This window comes from Gekko japonicus, unplaced genomic scaffold (assembly GCF_001447785.1).
Source record: "Gekko japonicus isolate JY-2015 unplaced genomic scaffold, Gekko_japonicus_V1.1 scaffold2, whole genome shotgun sequence".
NCBI lineage: Eukaryota > Metazoa > Chordata > Lepidosauria > Squamata > Gekkonidae > Gekko > Gekko japonicus.
In genome coordinates, this window is record NW_015175358.1 from 1,032,620 (window position 1) to 1,057,724 (window position 25,105).

The 25,105-nt window shown below is 40.8% G+C and overlaps 1 protein-coding gene across 1 annotated transcript in view; it reads left to right on the forward strand.

Moving 5' to 3' along the window:
- The window catches only part of IFT122 (intraflagellar transport 122), a 78,083-nt gene that overhangs the window by 17,958 nt on the left and 35,020 nt on the right, over positions 1–25,105 (forward strand). The window contains exons 11-17 of the mRNA XM_015425250.1: positions 1,060–1,262; positions 2,171–2,308; positions 3,170–3,334; positions 7,263–7,460; positions 9,879–10,019; positions 13,963–14,016; positions 22,398–22,559. Of these exons, the coding sequence (XP_015280736.1) occupies positions 1,060–1,262; positions 2,171–2,308; positions 3,170–3,334; positions 7,263–7,460; positions 9,879–10,019; positions 13,963–14,016; positions 22,398–22,559 (1,061 nt within the window). The remainder of the gene's footprint in view (positions 1–1,059; positions 1,263–2,170; positions 2,309–3,169; positions 3,335–7,262; positions 7,461–9,878; positions 10,020–13,962; positions 14,017–22,397; positions 22,560–25,105) is intronic.

Sequence of the window (25,105 nt, forward strand, 5' to 3'; positions counted from 1 at the left end):
AGACCCCGCGGCGCGGCCTGCCCCCCAACGGCCAGCCCGCTGATCCCCTCCCCCACGGGCACCGGCAGCAAGGCCTGAGTGCCTCCCAGCTGCCGGGCCTAACGATCCCCCCTGCTGATTCCCCCCCAGCACCGGCAGCAAGGCCTGAGTACCTCCCAGCCACCGGCCCGCCATAGAGTTCCCAGAGTGTTCTCTGCATATGCTTTTTTGGGGTTTTAAATATCCCCCATACAGTTTTTAAAACTTTTTAGATTTTTCTGCACACCTGGGGACTGCCCCAAGTGTGCAGGAAAATCTCCCTGCCCCCAAGTGCCCCCGATGTGTGGATTTAGATATCCGCACAGAGGGGGCAACTTGGCTATTAGATATATAGATTTTTATCTTTACAGTATCTTTTTAGTTCTGTCTGTCTCCTTCCCTATCATGCGCTCTCTTTTTTCTCCTTTTTCATCCAAAAAGTAATTGTGGTACTGTGTGTTGTGGCTCATTATGACCGACCACTTGAAGATTAGTGCCCTAGGTGGTCCATGTTGGCAGCTTTGCTGTGGCTATCTGTATTGGCATCTGTAAAAAGAAAAGCTGGCGGAAGGGGCAGGGAGAGGGGCAGAGGTGGGGAGGTGGTTGTAGAATGGGAATAGGAGGGGGGAAATCTGGCCATGGTTCATGTGGGAATGGGAGGAGCTGAGAAGGGCATAGAGAGCGACTCAAGGCTTCCTTCCCAAGCCCTACACCTTGCAGATTTTTTTAAATGGAATTTTTAATTATTTTCTCTTAAATGGGTGGGATACAGAAGGAAAAAAGGAGTACAGGGAAAATATAGATTTGTCAAATTTGTGAAATATTATGAATTGTTATGTACAAGTAAAATCAAATGACGTTGCAGAATTTTCTGACCCCTTAACTAATTCCAAAGCAATGACTACTACCATTAGTAACGTGACCGGCACCAGGTAGAATTAGTCTGTACTTTTGTGCAAATCTAGATTAAAATAATCTCAAATCTAAGGCACTTTGATTTTTGACTCAGCAACTCATTTTACTACTGTTCTTTCTTTCCAGTTAGAATAAAATGTCGAGAGCTTGTGAAGAAAATTGCAATCTACAAAAATAGATTAGCAATCCAGTTGCCAGAGAAAATCCAGATTTATGAGCTGTATTCTGACGATTCCTCAGACATGTGTTACCGTGTGAAGGAAAAGATAATGAAAAAATTTGAATGTAACTTACTGGTTGTATGCTCAGATCATATTATTTTATGCCAGGTAAGCACGTCCAAATTGAATATGAAAATGAACACATGAATCTGCCTTATATAGACTCTGACTATTGGTCCGTCAAGGTCAATATTGTCCACTCAGACTGGTGGCTGCTCTCCAAGGTCTCGGGTCAATTCTGGTGTTCTCTATTACTTAACAGAGCATACAGGTTTTTATTCTTCAGATAGAGAATCTCAGGAATATTTGGTTTCCTAAGTAGGTCAACGCTATTTTTTTCATTTGAGTTAGATTCCCTGGCTTTGTAAAGTATGCATCATTCTCCCATTTATTTGCTTGATTTCAGAATGAAACTAAAATTCTGCCAACAAATCACCTATCTTTCTTTAGAAATATTTGGTTGTGCTTGGTTTGTTTCTTCACTTACTGAAGTTTGAAACCCTACACAATGCATATCATGGCACTTCTTCATATGTTTGGTGGTTGCTGTTTTGCAGTGGTACAATTCTTGGACATTAGTGTATAAAGTATGATTGGTAACTATTTGTGGTGGAGATGCTTTCAGATTTTTTTAGTTTGGTTAAGGTACAACTTTGATATCTGTTTCAATGGTTATTGTGTAAACCAGCGAAAGGGTGTGGAGTCAGGTGGATGTGGATGCAATGGGTACAAAGAATTAAAGATGCCTGTGTGTGCATCTCTCTTGGGCAAAGATCTTGAAGATTAGCTGTTGTAGATTTTCCGGTTTGTCTGGCCATTGGTCTGTGTGTCATACCTCTGAGGATGCCAGTCACAGCTACTGGCGAAACGTCAGGTCCTACAGTGCCAAGACCACGGCCAGACAACCCAGAAAATCTACAACAGCTAATAAACTCCAGCCGTGAAAGCCTTTGACAATATCTTGAAGATTGCTTTTACCAGAATATGATTTCCCACCCTTCCCCCCTCTTTTTTAGGAAAAAAGACTCCAGTGCCTTTCATTCAGTGGAGTTAAAGAGAGAGAATGGCTAATGGAGTCTCTCATTCGTTACATAAAAGTCATTGGTGGACCTCCAGGCAGAGAAGGACTTCTGGTGGGTTTAAAGAATGGGCAGGTAAGGTTATATGTTAAAGTCCTTTGTAGTATAAAATATTTTGACTTGTATCTGCTAATGAGATAATAAGCTACATGCCTCGGGGCCTGAGTCAGAATGTAAATGACATATTGTACTAGTGTCTTTGTTTAAATTATTTCCAATGCCACTTTTCAGCCACAGGCTCTTGTAGCAGTGTTCGTCTTAAAACAATCAATTACCAATAAGAACCATTATTAAAGAAATAAACAGCAGTAAAAATCTTATAAAGAATTCATTTATTTAATAAATACAATAGTTTTACAGTACATGGTCTGCATAGTTTCTCCAGTCTGAGCCCACCCATTTTATTGAGCTTCAACTGGAGTAACTTTGCATAGGATTGCACTGTTATTATAGCCCAAAATAAGAACATCGTAACCATGCTGGATCAAAGCAATGGTCCATGTACTCCAGTATCCTGTTTCAAACAGTGAATAGTCTCGGATGCCAAAGGAAAGCTCCCAAGCAAAGTCTTCAAACAATAGCCTTCCCCCTTCATCACAGAAGCTTTAGGGACCCATTTTATTACACATATCAGTTCAGTGTGTTTGAGGAAAACATGGAGTTAAAATTTGCTCCCAGTTTTTACAGAGCCAGCTCTCATCTTCCAAACACCTGATCATCGTCTTACCCTGTACTTTTTTACTTCTATTATTTGTAATTGCTTCAAGGGATGTAATCAGGACAAAAGCAAATAAACTGCTTTTAAATTTGTCAGATTCACTGGGCTTTAATTCTTTAAAGCATACATCCGCTCTAGCGCATCAGATTAGCAAATGGAAATTGTTCTGTTTTTAATAAATCCATGACTAATTTTTTTTTAAATTTAACTGGGACCAGATTCTGAAGATATTTGTGGACAACCCTTTTGTTATCGTGCTGCTGAAGCAGTCCTCAGCTGTGCGCTGCTTGGACATGAGTGCATCTCGGAACAAGCTGGCAGTGGTTGATGAAAATGACACCTGTCTCGTGTATGATATCCACACCAAAGAGTTGCTTTTCCAAGTGAGTGGAATAAAGCCTCACTTCTCCCCTTTCTTTTCCTTCCCACAAACAATTAGATGGGAGCAATGGTTCTGTGATGTAAGTGTGTTCTCTAATATAGAACTGTTTTCTATCTGCTGTAGTATCCAAAGGTGTGACTGCTCCTTTGTCACCCTGTGTCCTAGAGAAAAGATAATTAAAATGGCTTTCCAAATGAGTGGGAAAGGAACCTTCTTCCATGCTCTGTGAGAGTATTTGGCCAGCTGGTGGGAACTGGCATCTAGCTGTAGAGATGACAAACAAGACAGTAAATAGTGTTTGAGAGTCCAAATAGAGGACTGTTGAGAAGGTGTTGTCCAGGGAGAGCAAATGTGCATAGGGGTGAATATGATTGGGTCTTCTGGCCCTGTCTACATGTGTTTACTGTGAGTTGTGAACACATGTCTTTGTCTATTGTTACCTAAGTGGTCTACGTATATGTATCCTCAACATTTGGTGTGTCCCTGTTGCGTGTTAAGAGCATACACACATGTAGCCAGGTAAAATTAAATTAGGGACCACTGTCTCTTGTATTGGGGAGGTTCCCAGAAATAAAGCAGGTGGAAAATAGAATCAAAGTCTAAATATTTAGAAGAAGGAAGAAGCATGGCTGAGACTGAGACTTTCCCCCCTTTACTTATGCTGGGAAGTGCCTTCAGGCTGAATGGAATTTTGCTGGAGCCCCATCTTAATTTTACTGACGTATAGGGGTTCTCTTACTGAAATATAAGAGTAGTAGTGAGGAGGTTTGAGAGAATGGTACCTGCTTCTACTGCAGAGTTCCGGGGGGGGGGGCTGTATTTATACTGCAAAAATGTTGGAAGGTGAGCTCCAAACATGGTATTGGTTTAGAGCCAAAACATTTGAATCTTTCTGACCAACTTGATTCTAACTGCCAAGTAGGAAAATTATAGGTGACAAAGTGACATGCCAAAGACTGAGTGTGAGTGAATAAACTGGTAACTGACCGATCTGGAGAGTGGACAAAGAACCAGGTGTGAACTGATCATTGTATCCCAGGGAAACAATAGGCTTAAGATAGTGATGATTGCCAACATGTCTGTTTGCCCTGGTATCATCCATGCTGTTGGGAACCCTGGAAGATTCAGCACCTGATCATACCTATGGGACCAGCATGCTTACACATACTGAAGAGTAGGCTGTTATACTCAAATTACAGCGAATGTGTATAGTGGCAAGCCAGCTGGTGCAATCCCACTTTGTTCCATTTGCGGTCACTTTTACAGGGCAATAACTTCTGAACAGTCCAGGTGTGTCTGTTGCATGTATAAGCAAAGGGTTGTAGAAAAGTGGCTTAAAATTGGAAGTAGGGGAAAGAGGTATCTTGGCTCTACTTATTTCTTTTAGAATTATTTTTTATTTAAATATAAAAAATAGACATAAACATCAAGTGCACACCCCACTCTCCACATAGAAGAACAACCTACAGTGTACACACAACAATAAAAAAAGAAAAAAAGAAGTGAAAAGTGAAAAACAAGCAAATTAAGGCATTGATAGAGAGCTCAACATTCAGCATAAATACAAAGAGAAGGAATTCTTTCCCCTTCTTTTTTATTTTCCTATAAACATGCATAATTAATGTATAGTTACAACATGATTAAAGTATATAGAGAGGCTTATTTAACTTTATCCCATAATCTGAGGAAGGGCTTAAACATACTTTGGGTATTGTTCTGAGTTGTGTATAAAATAAAATCATGCCATGTTTCAAAAAAGTCTACAGTTTTGGCTTTGGATTTGATTATTCTGATTTGACTTGTTAATTTTTCAGCTATTGCAATTTGCCATAATTCAGAATACCATGACTGTAATGTTAATAATTCTGCAGCTTTCCAACTTTTAGCAACTGTCTTGCACGCTGCCATTAACAAATACTATTAGTCCTTTAGAAGTCACCTTTTCATTTTGTTTCTCCCATATTGTTAATAGGGCAAAAGGTGGTGTAACATAGATGGTTTGATGTGTAATTTTTGCAATTTCTGCAAAAAAATTCTCCCAAAACCATTACACTACTGTGCACAGTCACCAGATATGAACCTTGCTGATTACACTTTCTCCAGCATTTTTTTAAAATTTGTGTTGGTTATTCTTGCAAGGTGAATATCTTTCTCCCATGTTATTTTCAACCCATTTAGCGAACCTGAATCTGTCTCAATTAAATATGCGTATATTTTAGAGGTTACTCCTTTTAAACTTGTCATATGTTGCATTAAAATCTGTTGAAATTTCAACAGCTTTCTAGTCATGGTTTGCTTTACCATAGAGTTTACAATTAGGTAATGCAGTTTATATAGCGAAAACCAATTTAACTCTCCTTGCAATTTTTCTTTTAATTGCATCACAGTAAACGGAGTCTTGTCTACATAAGAATCTCTCATTTTATAGATCCCTTTTTCTTTCCATTTAATATAGCTTTCTGATTTATCCAGACATGAAAAACTGGGATGTAGTATGATAGGAATCAATGGAGATATCTCTGGGATCAGTTTATTTTTCCATTTAACCCAAGTTTTTAATGTCGTATATAGAAAAGGGTTCTCTACCCATTTAGTGTCTCTTTCTTTTTTCCCTCCAAAAATGATTTTCTCAGTTAAATTCAGATGTTTTCCATCTGTTTCCATGCTCACCCAAGACTTATCAGAGAATCCATTTAAATATGACACCAAGGCTCTCAATTGGTTTGCCTCATCATATTTGCTTATATTTGGTTCTTCCCATCCTCCTTGATCTGCCCTTTTGTACCTTATAGCCTTCATAAGTCTTGGTCTTTTACTTTCATGAATAAAATTCATAAAGATTTTTTGCCAGCAAGCTAGATCCCTTGATGTGATATATATGGGAAGCGTTTGAAAAAAGTAATTTGGGGAGTGCCATCATTTTGATAGCATTGATTCCACCCATGATTGTCAACTGTAACTGGGACCATCTTTTAATATATCTTCTTATTTGAAGAATAACCAGATGGAAATTTAACTGCTGTAATTTATTTAAATTCTTTGCGATAGTAACTCCCAGATATTTGAATGATTTATGATGTATGGAGAATCCTAACTCATTTTGAATTTCAAGTTGCATTTTTGGATTTATATTTATTTATAGTATTCCAGATTATAATTAATATGTAATCCTGCAATTTTTCCATAATTACAAATCTCCTTCATTAATTCAGGAAGTGCTTCTTTAGGATTTACCATTAATACAGCTACATCATCTGCAAACATATTAATCGTATGTACAAGTCCATTTATCTCTAGACCTTGAATTTGTTTATTAGTCCTTATTGCAATTGCCAGAGGGTCTTATGAAACGATAAAAAGCAAGGGTTCCTCTAGTCTGCTTTTGAGAGCAGCACTAACCTGAGGAAATGGCGACCTTGCAGTACCCGGATCAACAGCTGTCTATAGTCTTCATAAAGTAAAAGTTTGGTATACTAGTAACATATTTCACTTAGGCCAAGCAGGTGTACACTATATATGTTTCAAAGACCTTTTCATGCCAGATTCAAAGACTGAAAACAATATTGTTAGTTAGGGAGGAATTTATTATTGTTCTAAATAGGCAATAACCAGATAAACTTCTGCGGCAATCTCAGAAATGCCAAGGACCGCATGCGTTCTCGAACGTATTCCCTTTCTTACCACTCACTTCACTGGTGCTTAAGCTGGAGTATCAAGTAAGCTGTGTTCATGGCAAACAGATTTATTACAATTCAGCAAGCATTTAATTAAGAGCTATATCTTTATAAACACCAATATAAAAATGCACACATGTACTTTGGACTCCAACACAATCGCTTAGTCTAAATGAAGACTGTCCATTGCTTATAAAAATGCAGTTAATTATTTATTGCATGTTGATTAAATAATCTGTTCCATGTGCCCATTAGGAACCCAATGCTAATAGCGTGGCTTGGAACACACAGTGTGAGGATATGCTTTGCTTCTCCGGAGGGGGATATCTCAACATCAAAGCGAGCAACTTTCCGGTCCATCAGCAAAAACTTCAGGGCTTTGTGGTGGGGTACAACGGTTCCAAAATTTTCTGTCTCCATGTTTTTTCCATGACTGCTGTTGAAGTCCCACAGGTAATCTTGCTCGTTGAATTTCTTTGCACTGCTGGATACCAAAATTATTTTAATTGTTTCTTATGTCGACCCGATCAGCATGCTCCAAAGGTTTCAATTCATTTATCACAATCTCTTGGCCCACCCTCGTGATTTATACTGTTTAGTAGTTTATTATATGTATTTGTTTACAAATTCTCTTGGCCCGCCCTCATGATTTATACTGTTTAGTAGTTTATTACATGTATTTGTTTACAAAATTTGCATCCCATCTTCTTGTTCAGTCAGGGCAACCAGAGCAGCTAACAGTTGAAATGAAACAATTCATTAAAAATTCATAAAAAAACGGAACTGAAATTTATATTAAAAGCACATAAAACTGTAATTAAAATATAGAGCAGGAAGGAGAGATCATTGAGGGGATGCCAGACAACACAAAAAAACTGCATCCACTAGTGGAAGACAGTGACAAAAGGGGACAGACTAATAGTTCTGGAGAGAGAGTTCCATAGTTTTTATACCACAGCCAAGAAGGCCCTCTCTCAGGTTGCCACCCACCTAATCTCAGAAGGTGGGGGCACCTGAAGTCAGACCTTGGAAGATGACCTTGGTATTCAGGTAGGTTCATGTGGAAGTAGGTGATCCTTCAGGTATGTTGGTCCCAAGTTGTATAGGCCACCAGCACCTTGAATTGGGCTTGGACGCGAACTGAGTGGCTTTGTAGATGAGCCAAGACAGGAGTAGTAGTAGTAGTGCATTGGGGCATTAACAGTGGGTTGGAGCCAGCATGGCATTTTTTTCTCAGTCTTATCCAGTGCTCTTCATTACAGCCTCCTTCCCACATGGCTTTTGTCCATGCAGATCTTGTGATCCCCAGCATAACCTTTTTGGTGGTTTAAGGGGATGCCCTCTTTCCCCCATAGAAAAGTTGATTGTATCCCATCCAATGCTTTGATGTAGTAAACAGCAAAAGTGCTTTGTCCCTATCAAATGGGTGTTTTAACCAAACATAATTCTGTCGTGTTAATAACTAGAAATGAACCAGCTGAAGTAGTGAATATGGTGCTTGGTGAATTGCAAAATTTTCCAAGTGCAATAATAATAGTTATAGATTGCTAGGGAACCATGAGTTCATATTAATGATACCTTTCTTTCATGCTTGAAAAGAAAAGGGGTGGAATTGAAATTTGGAGTTGATTCTTGATTAGCCTTCCATATATATTCACAACTAAGTAACATTGGCAGAAGGAAAATAGAACTGAGGGTGAAATTTAGCTTGCCTAAGTTCACATGATCAAAAGGTCTCTCGGAAATGTTATTCCTAGAACAAAAAAGAGATGTTTAAGTTTTTATATCCCCCCCCCCCCGGCTTTTATTTAAAAGAAGTAAAAGTGGCCAATCAGAAAGAATGCAGTACATATTACTATAGAAAGATTTGGCTTGGATCCAGTGGTGGACTGGTGGTCACTATTTGAAATAAAAACTTGAGGAAAAGCAGACAAAAGTAAGAGGCATTCCATATTCCTTAGAAGGGAGAATTATACACGAGAATGAGCTTGATAAATTGGATTGCAAAATAAATTTTCTCAAAGGCTTGTGTACAGTGTGACACACAGAAAGGAAATAAACCAATAGAACAGACTTTCAAATCATAAACTCAGTCAACACTGTTGCAAGAACTATAAAATCCCATTTGGGATTGGTTATCAAGAAGGCTGTCTGGTGGACATGGGTAACAATAAGATCACCATCTGGCACTAATTAGACCTGCACAGAAATCTCTTTAAAAATAAATACGTATATACAGGAATAAATGTATATATGATATCATGTTGTGTTTTGAACAAAGCAATTAAGTCATTGCACTTGAGAAGTGCAGTTGAGATGAAATGGAGAGACCGCAAGAGAAAAAGCTGGTGTTTATTTGTGTTTAGCTCTGTCTAGCACATTTTTATCCTGCATTTCCTCCAAGGAGTTCAGGGTGGCATACATGGTTTTTCCTCCCCCATTTCATTCTTGTAATCCTGTGAGGTAGGTTAAGTTCAGAGAGAGTGACCCAGGGACATCCCAGGGGGCTTCATGTCTGTGCGGGGGGTTGAAACTAGGTGTCTCCCTAGTCCTAACCTGACACTCTAAGCACTACACCACACGAACAGATTTCCCACCAGAGAAAGCAAGTGCCAAATATCTACTGTTCATCGAGAAAGGCTATGCTGGGGTTGTGAGACCTACCGTATATGGACAAACAACCGTGTGGGACAGGGCTACAGTAAGAAGGAGAATTGGGTGAGGTTGCTCCCTCCCTCTTGCATCAACAGAAAACTTATTTGCCCAATAGATACATCATTTTTATAGGACAGTGAGTAATTTTGCCTGTGTGATTTAGAAAATGTCACTGGTGTCTTGACACTTAACTTTGTTTCAAATGAAAATTTACAGTCGGCACCCATGTATCAATACCTGGAAAGAAAAATGTTCAAAGAAGCCTATCAGATTGCTTGCTTAGGAGTAACTGATGCAGACTGGAAAGAACTGGCTATGGAAGCTTTAGAAGGACTTGAATTTGAAACAGCAAAGAAGGTAAAGCACTTTAGTTCATCTTTGTTTTGTAGTTTATATTATGTATTAATATGGTTAAGGTAAATTGGTACATGAATGTTCTACTTCGTCACTAGGAACTGAGAGCTGTACTCTTTAAAATATTAAGCATTCTTTCAAAATTTACCAGAGTCGGCAAAAATTTGTAATATGTTCTCTTTTGTGTCCATTATTGCAGAATAGCTAATTTATTGACTTGAGGTTACACCTTTGTTTTTAATTCCTTAGTATCTAAAAGGTAAATGGACTCTCTTAATTCCATTGCACAGCAGAGATAATTACTGTTTATAATGAAGTTAAATCAGAATAATACTTCCACTGTGAGAAAAATATCCTGTTAGAGTCGAGTCCAGTAGCACCTTAGAGACCAAAAAGATTTTTGGGATATGAGCTTTTGAGAGTCAAAGCGCCCTTGGTCAGGTGTCTGATGAAAGGAGCCTTGACTTTCAAAGCTCATCCCCTCGAAATCTTGCTGGTCTCTGAGGTGCTACTGGACTTGTACCTAAGCGTTCTACTGCAGACCAGCACGGCTACCCTATGAAACTAAACACATCCTGCTTTCGTCTTGTACTGCCTATGTTTACCACAGTGTGGCACTAATGATTTGTTTTGCTAAGATATAGTCCCATTATTATTTTTGGTTTGTGTGCTACTCTTCTCTCCAGTGTGAACCCCACTGGCTTTGAGTGTAGGCTTTGTATTCATTTAGTTTTGGACTGTTCTTGCATGCTGCGTGTTCTTCCTCAGGAATGGGACACACAAGTTTAGCTTCAAATGTCATTGTCATCATGTACATCTTTCCCGGTGCGCACATGTTTTCCCATTTGGGGTGAGGGGTGGGGGCATTTCTGGAGTGATGAGTTCGCCTTGGGGATTCTAAAGTTCAGCTTGGGGATTCTAAATCACCTTAATTGCACTTTCTCCCCCTTTTTTAAATTTTAGAGTCTCCCTAAAGCCTCCCTTTTACTATTAGGACTTGGTAGAACCCTTTTTTCTTTTTATCCACAGTGCCCCTGTTTTCAAGTTAAATCTGAGGTAGCAATAGCATCTAAATAGTGTTTTCAGTTCTATAGAAAAAGATGTGTCTTTCTAATAGGACAGTGTCCCATTAGTGAAAGATGATTTTTTTTGGGGGGGGGGGATTTTGCCTAAATATTGTTCTAAATATGAAACTATGTAAAATGTACAAGAGAGGAACTAAAATTCATGGGCTGCTGGACATAAAACAGAGGAGGAAGTGCGCTTCTGCTCTGGTAAGAAGGGGGTAATAATTTCTGCTGATTCCCCCTCCCCTTCTCACCTTGTGTTCCATACTGTTCCCAAGCGTCCCCAATCTTCTAGAGTGGATTCTGGATAGTGGGGAAGATCAAAGGTGATCCCTTTGAAAGATAGAAAGGGGGACGTGGCAAATTTGTATTCTATAGAACCAGCTCTGGATCTTGTTTTGTTAAGTGTCTTTTTCAGCAAGCTTAGAATGTCTTTATTTTATATTTTGCACTGTATAGGCGTTTTACAGAGTACATGTACACCCATTTGCGAAGAAGAGTTCACAAAATATATTAATTCTGATACTTATAGGGTACTTAAGGCCCTGGAATTAATATATTGTGTGAAGATTCATATGCAAATGGATGCAATTTAAGGCAATGCTTTTTTCCCTGGCTTTGAAACTATTAAATGATACCTCTGCTTAAGTATTGGGGAAGATTAATGTGAACTCAAGCAGCGACATCTACGACATCTAAGCAGCATATATAAACTTATGTACACAAGGGATTTTAAAATATTGATTTTAACAGTTTTCAGGAATGTAAATAGCTGTGATTGATTTATTATCTTGAGCTTCCATTTTAGTTGTTCTAGCTTTGGGATATGGGGGTTGAACAGATCCTTGTTTGTTCATTTATGTGCCCCACATTATATTAGGCAGTCCTCGAGGTAATAAAAGTCTGGGTGACGGGTGTTTTGAGTGTTCTGAGAAGTAGACAGTGCAGAGGCCTCTCCTAGGAAGAACCATAATATGGCTTTCCAGTAAGAAAGCTGTATGCAGGAGAAATACAGTGGTTATTCTTAGTGTTGGAAACTGCTCAGAGGTCTAGAAGGACCAGCAGGGCAGAATTGCCCTGCTTGCCCTATGGAAGTAGATTATCCCCCAGGGTTACCAGTGTTAACTCTGATCAAGTTCTGTGTTTGAAGCCAGATTGAAATAAATTGATGAAAGATGTGTTGTCCAGGAAGCCTAGCTTTTCTCTGCTACCACATAATTACTTTCTGAAAAGGCCAGGTTATAAATTGGTCTGAAATTAGGTGGATCATCAGAACTTAATAGATGGATTTCTTGAGCAGTGATTTGAGAAGGAGGTAGTTAACCCCAATCCAGTGGAATATGGATGATTGTGGCTGAAAATTGCACACCTTGCCCCAGCCAGCTGGGGAAAAAGCATCAATTTGCAAACAGTGCACTTTTGGCTTTTCTCACCCTGGTTGCCTTCTCTGTGTGCCTCTCTCTGCAATGTAGTGGTTGATTTGCTGAGTATATATTTCACTTGAAAGCCAATTATAGAAAAACCCTTTTTGCCACCCTGATCTTAAGTGAATTTATTTAGAAGATATTCACCTACTTCAGTAGAATATAGCAAGTGTGCCAGAAGTTGCAGCCTTGTAAACACATGGCTGTGAATCAAAGGAGCCAAATCTGAGAACTGCGCAGGCTGAGGGGGTTAGGTGGCACCAGAGGGTGTCATCAGCTGGCAGGACTGGCTGTCAGAAGCCCAGCAAGCAGCTGGAGGCATTACGTTGAGGAACTGGAGAGGTGGAAATGAAGAAGCAGGGGGGGTATGGGAGTTGAGGGGGGAGGGGAACTTGCCTCTGGGTGATGCCATTTAAGTGAGCATTCTGGATAATCAAGTGCTGGATAACAGAGCTTTTATTGTACTTAGGCCCAAGTAGATTGGAGAATAGCACAAAAGGAAACCCATTGATTTTGTAGTAATGCATCGAAGATGAGTGTTGAGCCTTTTATCTTTCTATAAATATCCCTGTACTTAATTATTGTATCCGAAAGACCTACAATAGCTATGACTTGCAGCTACAGAACTGTGAATGGAAAGGAACTGGCTTGGCCATCTCCCCTTCTTGCTGTAGCCCCCTCCCCCAATCAGGGCACTTTGAGTATGCAGGACTACAATACCGGGAATCACAGGTTATTGCTCTCCCCCCAGAAGAGAAATATCTTTCTATTTGCACACGTGATATTTTGAACACAACTTTATATATTCAAAATACAGAAGCAGTTGAGTGCTTTTTTACATTTTCAGAGTCTGGCCCCAGTTTGGTTTTTGTTCCCCCGCTTCCCCCCTCCAGGTACTGGTATAATTCTAGGCAGACCTAACATTGTAGTAGACTCCAATGTCTATGACACCTGCTTGCTATAGGCAGTTGATTATGCCAGACACTGGTAACTGCTTTCCATAAATGATGATGACTAAAGCAGTTCCATCCATCACTTGCTGTCAAACGAAATGAACATGAGTCAACTGTCTCAAGGGTACAGAGTAATTCTAATGCTCAGGGACCCAGTTCTTAATAAGGCTGGACACTGTACAAACCACAAAGATTTATCCTCTGCTTAAATTAATATAGTACCTAAACACATGTGATGAAGGTTATTGCAGAGTTGCATTTGTTTAATGTACTTGCCATAACCTGATCAAGCTTTAGGCTAAATGAATCGTGTGTGTGTATATATTTCTTTTATACTGAATATTTTGCCTCTTTCTTGTACTCGTTTTTATCAATTGGCCTCTCTCATGTACTCATTTTTTATTAGATACAGAGTGTAATTGACAGAGCTCAATACCTGTTGACTGCTTATGTAAAATACAAAGGCATATTTATTTATCTGTACGTATCTTTTCTTCAACAGGCATTCACCAGAGTGCGAGATCTTCGGTATCTAGAACTGATCAGCAACATTGAGGTAAAGGGGAAAAATATTAAATGGAAAGTGTGAATTTAAGAGAAAACCATTTGCAGAATTCATATGGCTGCATGTTAAAGTGACAATGAATCTATTTAGAGTGAAAAATGCTGAGTGTTTTGATTTAGAGGTGATGACTGATACATATTGAACTCTGGTGGCAGAAACTTAATGAAGAATGGGAAACGGCTTGAATATTCAATTATAACGGTTATAAGGCTGTAGATTTCCTATGGCTTCTTTCAAAGTATTTTATAAATAGGAATTAATTAAGTCTTACCTCATTCTCTTGAGAATGGGTAATTATTTTTATCTCCACTTTGCAGGCTGAGGGGCTGGCGCAGAGGTAATATGGCTGGCCCAATGTCACATGACAAATCAGTGATAGCTGGGGGAGTGAAATTTGGAGCTTGCAGCTTTCATGTTGTGCTCTCAACCTGTTCAAATACCTAGCCCATGAGTTGATAGATTTTTAATTAAAGAATAATTACTGTGAAGAATCTCAAGGAAAAATAAATTTGTCACCATGCTGACCTTCCTGTAGGATATTATAGTAATGAAAAGCGTGTGGATCCACAATGAAAAGTCAAATGCAGATGTTAATTGGGGTTCTTGTCCTGGGACACAATCTTAGTTCTGCAGCCCCGTTACTGCAAAAATGTTCTTGTTTTGACACAGTGCCAAAAGAAATTTACTACAGACACGGATATCATTGGATGTGAGAAGGCATGCTACAGTAATAGCTCTTCTTACAAACTAGGATGGAATAAAAGGGCTCTTTGGGTTACCAAATCGGTCCATCAGCTGCCCTATTGTTGTATATGGTCTTCCCCTGTGTCAGTTGCGATGCCTGAAAGTGAATTGCAAGTGCTTTCAAATGGCATGGCTGGTTTTGAGGTGTGAAAGTGGTTGCTTGGTCATTCCTTTCAATTATTTTTTGCTGACATCTACATTTTAGAGCTGACTTTCTTTAATGTGACAAGGTGCATTTGTTTAAGCCAAAATACTCTTGTTCATTGTTCATCTAAGGTTGTTCACTGCCCGGATTAAAAAAATGTCCTCTCAATACAGGTTTAATGGGATGTTATTTACCAGGTCATGTTATTTACCTTTATGCCCTGAAAAGTTTCAGCTGTCCATTTCAAAACATTAGCCTGTATTAAAGGGACAGGACAATTTTTTCCAGGCCATCTGGCAATCGTAGGTAAATTCAGTGAGAAGAAAGGAGGCAGGGCCACATGGACGTTAAAAATTTCCCATACAATTACCTTCTTATGTATTAAATGTGCCATTGTTAACCTTTTAATATAAGAGCCTTTGCTTGATCTGACCAAGGGCCTAACTACACATTAGCGCAATCAGGTGTGCAGCTGGAATCCTGTGCTGGTAATTCAGTTCCCAAGTCCATTGGGTCCTTATTTTTCTTGGGACCATGCCAAGAAGATGCTCATACCTGTGCCTTCATGCTGTTTTCCCAACCTGAAGCACCTCTGGGGGAGCCAGTTTGGTGTAACGGTTAAGTGCGCGGACTGTAATCTGGGAGAAGCGGGTTTGATTCCCCACTCCTCCACTTGCGCCTGCTGGATGACCTGGGGCAAGCCATAGTTCTGGCACAGCTGTCCTTGAAAAAGAGCAGTTTGTGTCAGAGCTCACTCAGCCCCACCTTCCTCACAGGGTGTCTGTTGTGGGGAGGGGAAGGGAAAGGAGTTTGTAAGCCACTCTGAGACTCCTTTGGGTAGTGAAGGGCGGGGTATAAATCCAATCTCTTCCTCTTCTTCTATTTGTATACGCCTTCAATAAATATGGAATCCCCGGCAGGGCATATAGAGCTCCCAGTGTATGTGTGTGTGTGTGAGGCTGATTTCCTGATGCCTACAGTCCCAGTCCGAATCAGGCCCTGGCAAGCTTAGGAACTAAGATCCCAGCAGAGTACTTGCAAGCACACGTGGATCCCACAGACCCAGGGAGGAGGACCCAGGGGAAAAAATACAATGTGTACTTAGACCATAAGTGTCCATGCAGTTTAGCATTCTGTTTCCAAGATACATCCAGGGAGCCCACAAGCAGGACATTGACATGACATAACATCCCCATTGTGTTGTTTGGTATATAAAGACTACGTTTAGCTGATGAGCCATTCATAGGTCTATGCTCCACAAATCTGTTGGATGCAGATATTTGTGTCATGGTGGCTTTTAGTTGTAAAGATGTTGCATTTAGTTCCCCAGGATGGAGCATCCATAGCTATGGAGAATATTGTGTGGAAAGTAGTTGCATGATGTCACTAGTGTTATGCCTCATGTTACCAATACCTCACCTCTAACCCTATGTTTATTATTATTTGAAGACTCTGCATGCCCTGTAATTCAAGAAACAGCAAGCCTGCCTGTCCTTCCCCCTTGCATTTTGTCAACCTAATTTTTTTAGATTAGTTTAATACAGAGGCTGTATACCCACCACCACTGCACAAAAACCTGAGTCAGTTTTACTGCCTGACTTTTGACAGCAGAAGAACAATTAAAAAAAAACCACCCTCCATGGCACATTGAGAGACCCTTTGGGGCAGAAATGAAAAGTGTCTTCCGCTATCCTTAGCACTAGAGCATATATCAAGTTTTCTTCTAAGTGAAATACCCAGCACCTGGCAGTCCTTCCAAGCAAGACTGACTCATTTAGAACAGGGTGTCACCCCCCCCCCCAACAGATCTCATGCAAATAAAGTGCCTTAGGCCCCGTTCATACGAGGCGTTTTGGGCAGGGAGAGGGCCGGATTGGAGACGGAGCAAACGGGCGCAATCCCACGCCAACATCTGGCTGGCGTTGCGCTCCCGTCTCCGATCCGGCCCTTCCCCCGATGAGGCGCGTCAAAAGTGAACCACCTACCTGAGGTGGTTCATCCGGACGACGCGCCGCAAGCCGGGCCGTCGGATCGCTGGCGCGTCTTTGTGCCGGCGCATCCCCGGCTCCTAGCCGAACTGCGCATGCTCCGACATGCGCAGTTCGGCAGGCTCCCCGTCAGGGCCGTGTTTTCTCCCTGGCGTCTGATCGTGCCGGGCAGAAAAGGCGCCGCGGGTAGGGGCTCAGCGGGATCCCGCCGCGGCGTCTCAACTTTGGTGCGGCTTTTAAAAGCCGAGCTTTTAGAGGCTTTTCCCCTGCCATGTGGCAGGGGCCATAGTTGAGAATCTTGGGAGAAGATTCACACAAGAGGGAAATGTAGTTCAAATATGCTTTGTAATACTGGAAGAATCTATCATTAAGAGGCAGGGTGGGGGGAGGGGGGGGGGGGCAGGGAAGAAAAATCAAAGCAGCAAGCCTCCAGTACTGCATTAACTGGAACTAAATATGGTCTCTCTAAGCTGAGTTAAAGCACACACTGGAATATATCATGGAAAAGTGAGGCTCAGCTCTATAAGGGGGCTCCTCAGTGGCTGTGTTAATGGGGTAATTAAGCATCCTACACTCATAACCATTATAGCATAAAGCCATCTCTGCGCTCATGACGTGCTTCTGACTGTGGCTAATTAGCATGAGGGATACCACTGCCAAATCTCCATGTCTTTTTTTGTAATGTTCTCGCCAAACTCAGTGTGTGCAAGAACTTCAAATTAATCTTTCTGTTCGTTTCTCTTTTATCCCAGATAGCGTAACTTTCAGCAGCAGCTTGATAAATCTCAGCACAATTCATTATGATCTTGAGAAAAAAAATTGCAAACATTTCGGTAGTATGTTTTTGCACATTTGAGAAGGAAAATTAAGTTTTCCTATTTGTTTTTTGGTTTGGTGGTAGCACGCACCTGCTGTGTTTGCACATGTCTTTCGAAGCAGAGCTAACTGGTGCCGATCTCCTCCTGTGCTGATTTCCTTGCTGACTAGAATACTTCTGTGCTGTTTGCATGAGGCATTTCCTTCCTGAAGTGATTATTCCTGATTTTCTTTACATAGTAGCATGTAATGCTGAGAAGCCATCCTTCTGTAGTATAATTTTCTCCTGTATTATGTAAAAGTAAGCAAAAGAAGCCTGACGAGAGGAACAGAATGAATATGCTCCTCTTGTGGGCCCATGCTAGCAAAGGAGCAATAAGTCTAAGATTTCCAGTACTAGCTGAAAATATTGCCATGACACACTTGAAGAAGAAGAGTTGGTTTTTATACTCCACTTTCCCCTACCTTGAGTAGTCTCTGAGTGGCTTACAATCTCCTTCCCTTCCTTTCCTCACAACAGTCAGCTTTTGAGGTAGGTGGGGCTGAGAGACTTCTTAGAGAACTGTGACTGGCCCAAGGTCACCCAGCAGGCTTCATGTGGAAAAATGGAGAATCAAATCTGGTTCTCCAGATTAGACTCCACTGCTCTTAACCACTACGCCACCCTGGAATAGGATCAAGCTCTGTAACTCAGCTGGGGAATCAGCCCAATGCCAGATTATTCCCGTGACACACTCACTCACCTGCAGTTGAAACAAGAGTTTAGAAAATGGCTGGCATTTGTGGTTTAAAGCACCCCCCCTTTTCTTTCCTTCTTTTTTTAGATTACAGAAGAAGACAGGCAAACTGCTTAGTAGATATTTTCTAGTTTTGCTCAAGGGCTCCTGCCCTCCGTAAACATAATCTCTGCAAACCTTAGTCCTGTTGTAGAGGTGCAGGAGGAGGAAAAGGGAGGAGCAGTTTTCAGAATTAAATATTACTGCCTTGCACAACACTGAGGAAAAGGGAATAGGATTGAATCTATTGAGCAGATAATTAAAGGTGAATGATATCCATTTCTGGATAACGTATGTGAAGGACTGAAGGGGAGAGGAATAGAGAGTAGAGCAGGGTACCAGGTGTGCCCTCCCAGACAGATCCTGAATAAGGGAGATACATGGTGAACAATGTACATTTTAATCACTGCTCTAGGATCCTGTGTGACTAAACTTTTTTCATACAACCTAGTTTTCAGCAAGGCCAGCTTTCAGAATATCTGATGTGAAAATGCCAGAGGCACTAAAGAGTAAAAGACTTGTAAGTGGCACACAGCGCTTTTTAAATAACATAAATATCCTTAGATCCTGCTGTCGGTTCTGACAGGAATGAAAGACAGAGTGATACTTTGAGCAGCTAAAGAGGTAACCCAGGTGGTCTGCCCAACCTTTCCTTTCAGATTTTTTAATGGCAAAATTTGTGAGCAATATTATTAAGGCCATTGCTTTTAAAGATGTGTGGTGTTCTTAGAACAGCAATTGATCTCATTCATTTCTGACAGCATGTGTGTACAGGTGCATACACACACACATCTTTTCTCAGAGTTTCATTTATGATAGAAAACTGATTTTGTTCCCTGCTAACAGGCCACACATTTCAAGGCAGGTGGCAACCAATTAAAGCTATCTCTTTCTGAAGCCTTACATTTATTTCATTGGGGGGTTTATTGTGCACTTGGTTCAAATTGTTGGAAGATATTTTTATTTCTTCTGGTGTGATGGCTTTGAAAAGTCCTCATTTGTAACTTATTCTTAGCTGTCAGTAATGACCTTTTTTAAAAAAATGGTGATCAGTGCCTTGTTTCTTCACTGGAAGAGGCTGCATTTTGAAATATGAAATACTTAATTAAAAATTATAGGCATTTCGCTGATGTTGATCACCATAACAACAAACTGATAGTGCAGATGGTGGCCATTAATTTTTAAAATAGAAATAAAAGATTCACCACTTTCTGATGTTTCAGTCTTGTTTATTAAATAGGTATTATGCTCTGAAATCTGAGGGTAGCGAACAGTTGAACTGACCTTTTATTTTTGTGTGCATGTTGCTTCATTAACCTTGTCAAAAGTTCTAAGAGCTTTGCCAAGTATCACACATTTCAACAAGTAGGCAAAAATGTAAATACACATTCTTAAAATTTGTCCAATTTGCATGAGTTTCCTAGCTGGACTGATGAGGGAAAGGGACCAGAGAATAGAGCGGGGTGGGAAAACGTAGGAAATTTCAAATAATTCTACAGATTAATAAAACTGTTTTAATAGTAACATTGAGATTTTTAAAAAAGTTGAAGCCAAACTGTCATCTCCAAAGAAATGGGCCAGATCTGCATTCATTCCTCCTCATGAAAAATAAATGCCCATGTCTGAAATACGTGTTGTATCCTAAATACCACCAGTGGAGTTCTCCACCTCCCTTTTCCTGCCCATTGTGAGTGCTCTGAAATTCTGCTCACGAACATCCCAGGGAACAGTGTGTGGAGTGCAAAGTGGTGGAGGTCTACAGTGGGAAAGAACTGGTGGAGATCATAGGCCCTTCCATTGCCAACGGAAGTGTCATTACGCTGGCATAATGTTGGCATCTGAGGGTCCCACCTGTATGGTGGACGGGCTATAGCAACTCTCTGTTATCTTTATACTTTCAAGATCCTTTTGGATCATTCGGGTTAATTTTTATTACATTTGCCTTGATGGCTGAAGGTGCCAGGCCTGGGTGGGCAAGAGCCACTGCATCTGTTTGCTTTATCAACTGATGCTCTGCTTCTTACCCTCTCTTTTGTCATGCTGTAGAGCCATTTTGCATAATAGCTTTGTGTGCCAGCCCAAAGTCTATTACAACAGATGCTCCTGTTGTTTGCCAGATTTTCTTGTTTGGTGTCAAAGTTTCTTTAATCACATTTTCAAAATGCACTTACATAAGAGCTCTGGACTCTCTGTATTATCTATTTCACCGTGTGGTCCTTTATTATCATATCTCCTGTACATACAGTTCAGACCAGCATGGCCTTTTCTGTTTGAGAAGAGTCAGGATGCTTGGTCAGCTGTTCCCAGGGATTTTATCTTTATATTATATTTTTATTTTATATATTGGGCTTCTGTTTCACCCTCCCTGCAAGCAGGCTCAGAGTGGGTTACAACACAATGTATGCATCTAATTTCCATCCATATAAATACATTAACACTTAAAATCGTTACATCAATAAAATCAGTACTAATAACCTTAAATAACATCTATAAATAGCAGCATTAATAACCGATGGCGTCCCTTGATTTCTCCGACTACTGAATGTGTAGGCAGGAACAAACAGTTGGTACTGACAGGCAGATGGATGGCGGTATGATTTACTTGTATCTGGATATACAAGCGGTGCAGGAAGGGGAGGTCAGTTGATAAGTCTCTTATCGCCTCAACCATAGGTCTGGTGGAACATCTCCGTTTTACCACCCCTACGGAACTGCATTAGGTCCCGCAGGGCCCAGATCTCTCATGGGAAAGTGTTCCACTAGGCCAGCACCAGAACCAAGAAGGCTAGGTTGAGCCTGGTTGAGGCTAGGTGGGCATCTTTGGGGCCAGGGATCACCAGTCGATCTTGATCTGCGGAGCATGATGGTCTTCTGGGGAAGTAGCGGGAAATGCCAAGAATATCACATAAATTATTGGGGTGAAGGTGTTGAGTTTTGTTTCTTGACAGCCAGAAGTGGTTCATTTCTCACTGGCATGGAAGAGGGTAATGGGATCTTGTGTTGTAGTTCAGTATCTTACTGGTGACTTTGTCATTTTTCAGGAATGCTTCTTAACTGTGCCATATGTCCTATACAGTGGTTCACTTCAAAGTACAAGTATTTAGTTCCTCATTCAGTGACAAGTTACTGGTTGCAACGGATTGAAAATAGCAATGGAGACATTTTCTTTAGGGTTGTCCTTGGCTGTTGTGAGGCACTTTGAAAACATGTGTCACAGCTTGAGAGAGGAGTTCCACCGAGCATTGCTTCTACATGTTGGAGATCAACCAGCCATCAAGTGCCTTTTGGGAGTGACCTTAGTAGCAATGAGGCTAATAGTGGTTATAGTTTGCCTTTCTTGGTACAGGGGTGTGCCAAGGGCTAACTTTGGCTAGGGTCTATATCATATGTAGTAGACATTTCACACACTCTTTATTTTTATCTCATGTTGATCTCTAAATTTTAAGGCCTGTTCTATACTGGCTTATTTTGTTGTTCAACAAACAAAAATATTGGATTAAATCTTCTATAGAAAACCTTATGGATTGGACTGAACCTTTGGAAGTATTAATCATCATTAATAAATGACAGAATAAAATTAAAAGAACTTCCTTAGGAAATGGCAGAGTTGAGTTTCGACCAGACTGTTTCCTGCCTTTTGACTGTTCTGTTTCCTGATTTTATGGTGGGGCGTTTTCTGCTTTCTATCAGAATGCTAGGGAGGGGGAGATATTTTTGCATGGAATGCTAAGAAACAATGCCATTGATGTCAATAGGACTAAGTTGGTTTAAATGCAAGTAATCCACTTTTCAAAGCTTTGTGAATCACCGCTTCATATTTTCAGTGGCTGCAGCCAAACTTGTTTCCTGCCTGATTATGTTTTGTGAAAATATTTCCTGTCTTTTTTATTATTTTTTTTTAAGGAGAGGAAGAAGCGTGGGGAGAGCAACAATGACCTGTTTCTAGCAGATGTTTCTGCATACCAGGGAAAGTTCCATGAAGCAGCCAAACTGTACAGAAGAAGTGGCCATGAGAACCTGGCTCTCGATATGTATTCTGACTTGCGCATGTTTGACTATGCAAAGGTATACAGGTATTTTCTTTGTGGGGGATGTTGATTTAAATTGGCCCTGGTGTCCAAGGTTCTTTTTGTCTCATGCCTCATTGATGGATTATATTGGTAGCAGAGTGTACAAGGCTCATAAACACAGTAGAGCCACCTGGCACAGTGTGTGCGCGGGCAAGAAACAAAGTTACATGTGGAGCCTCTTTGTATTTGCAAAACCTAATATGAGGCCCCGGCCAGATGTGCCGGAAAACGCGGGGGCGAAGCGTAGCTATTTTCGCCGTCGCATTCTGATGCGCTATTATGCGATCAGACGCGGCGACGGCTTCCCCGCAGCAAAGATGACAACGGGGGAGGAAGCCGCGCGCCGGCGCAATCACACTGGGAGGCTTTCATAGGCGGCCCGTGGCAAAGCGTTTGCTAGTACATGCGGTGTACTAGTTTTTTACTGCGCGGCTTCGGCGGCTCGCCACAGGAGTGCTACGCCTCCCAGATGTTCCCGGGTGATCGTTCCCGGATACTCCGCGGGACTCCCGTGCCTTCAGCGGGGCAAATGCTCCGTGTGAAGGGGCCTGAGTCCTTTTATTTAAGGAACTCCATTCTAGACAGGATAGAGGACAGAGAGATTCTCTAATCTAGTCTAACTAGCTACATGGATGGAGATGCAGGAAAGACATCCTGCTCTCATGGTGCCAAGATGGAGAAGAGGTGTGTGGAGAGCGAGGAAGAAGCTGGAAGGAAGGAAACTTTCCCCTAAAAGCAGCAAGCTACGCATCAAAGGGATAGCATCAGAGAGTAGTAAAAGCAAGGGTGTCAGTGTCCTGCCCGTCTAGCTCTCTGACTCTCTTGTAGTCTTCCTCTGTAGTCTGAGGCAAAAAGTCCTTTACTTCGAACACTCATTATGTATATAGCGGTGCTTATCATGTGGGGAGTCATTGAATTAGCACCACCCAACAAGAATGTGCTATGCAGACGTGTTGATTGTCCATGCTAGGTGGAGGATCCACATAAGGAATGGCGCTTTATGTTAGCTGTCTTTGTGTAGAGTCCGCATTACACAGAAATAGGTTTTTCCAAAGGTGTCCATTATGTAATGTTTTACATAAACTCTGGCAAGAGGAAAGGAGGGAGTCAAAGACACTAAAAGTACACGGAGGTAGCATTTATAGGAATTTGGGGGGGGCATGATTTATATATTGAATACAGATACAGAATTCCTAGCAAATCACAAGACAGAATGAGAGCCGCTGGGCTGCTGTGTTCAAGAGCTGGCTGTCCTTAATAGGCATAATTTTTATATGTTATCAAATATATCTACGTGGCTTATGGCTGGCCTTGCAAATATGATTATACTTTTTCACTGAATGTTATTTTATCCAATGAGATTCATAGCCAAGTGGGTGTTTGAAAATGGGTATCTCTAGACCTAGTACAACACCACACTAACTTTGCCCCATATTAAAAAGCAGCTGGGGTGGCGGGCAAAGGTTCAGGGCCATGGTTCTGGAGGTGAGTGAGAATTTAACATCTCTTCTTCACCATTTGTCACTGCCCTGAAGCTGCTGTTTGCCACAGTGTGTGTGTGTGGGGGGGAAGACTGGTACTCTTTTGCCTACTGTTCCTACTGAGTGATTTCTATTGGGAGAACGGGATGAGAGAAACCATTAAGTTTTGATCTAATTTCTGCAGGCTTCCTCCTCCCCAGCTACATTTTAAAAAGTAAACATGGGAAAATTTCATCATAGATCTCCCACGTAACATTTGCTTTGGCCCTAGTCATTGTATAAATTCAAGGCTGATAACATTTCTTTAGCACTTGTGAATTTAGGAAATACTTGCTTCTGGTTTTATTTTTGTTTAAATATGATAACATGGTGACTTTTAAGTCTTTTAAGTGTCTGTTTACATAAAAGGTTATAATTGTATAATAGCCCCTTAATTTCTGCAAGCTTATTTGTACTCAAAGGCTGAAGCCTTTAAAATGAAGAATGGAAAAATCTCTAGATAAAAACCAGTGCTTGCTTCATTTCTAGTTCTTTTTGTCATGACAGACTAGGTGTGTGATCCCATAGCAACATGAATGAAGCAAGTTCACAGAAGGTATTTTTGCCATTTCCCCTTCCCCCACGCCACCCAAAAAGGTGAAATCATCCCTCCCAATGTCCCCTTTCCCATCTGTATTCCATACATCCTACACTGTTCCTGAGGGTACCCCAACCCTCAGTAGTGGCTGTGGAGGAGTACTCCAAGTACTACAGTGGGAAGGGGGACATAGCAAAAATCACTTTTGTGAACTTGTTCCATTTACAGTTCTGAGGGATCAAGTCCTATGTAAACAAGAATGTTGTTACAATTAATCATATTTTATTTTATTAATTTTTCAAAATTTATATCCCACCTTTCTGATCTCATAAGGGCCATGACAGCGGCTAACAAATTAAAATCATGTAATTAAAACTACGTCTTAAAAACCATTAAAACTAACAAAACACACACACATCATGAAAACTAGAGCTAAAATACACACAATAAAACATTAAAAAAAAACCCAACATTTAAAACAGT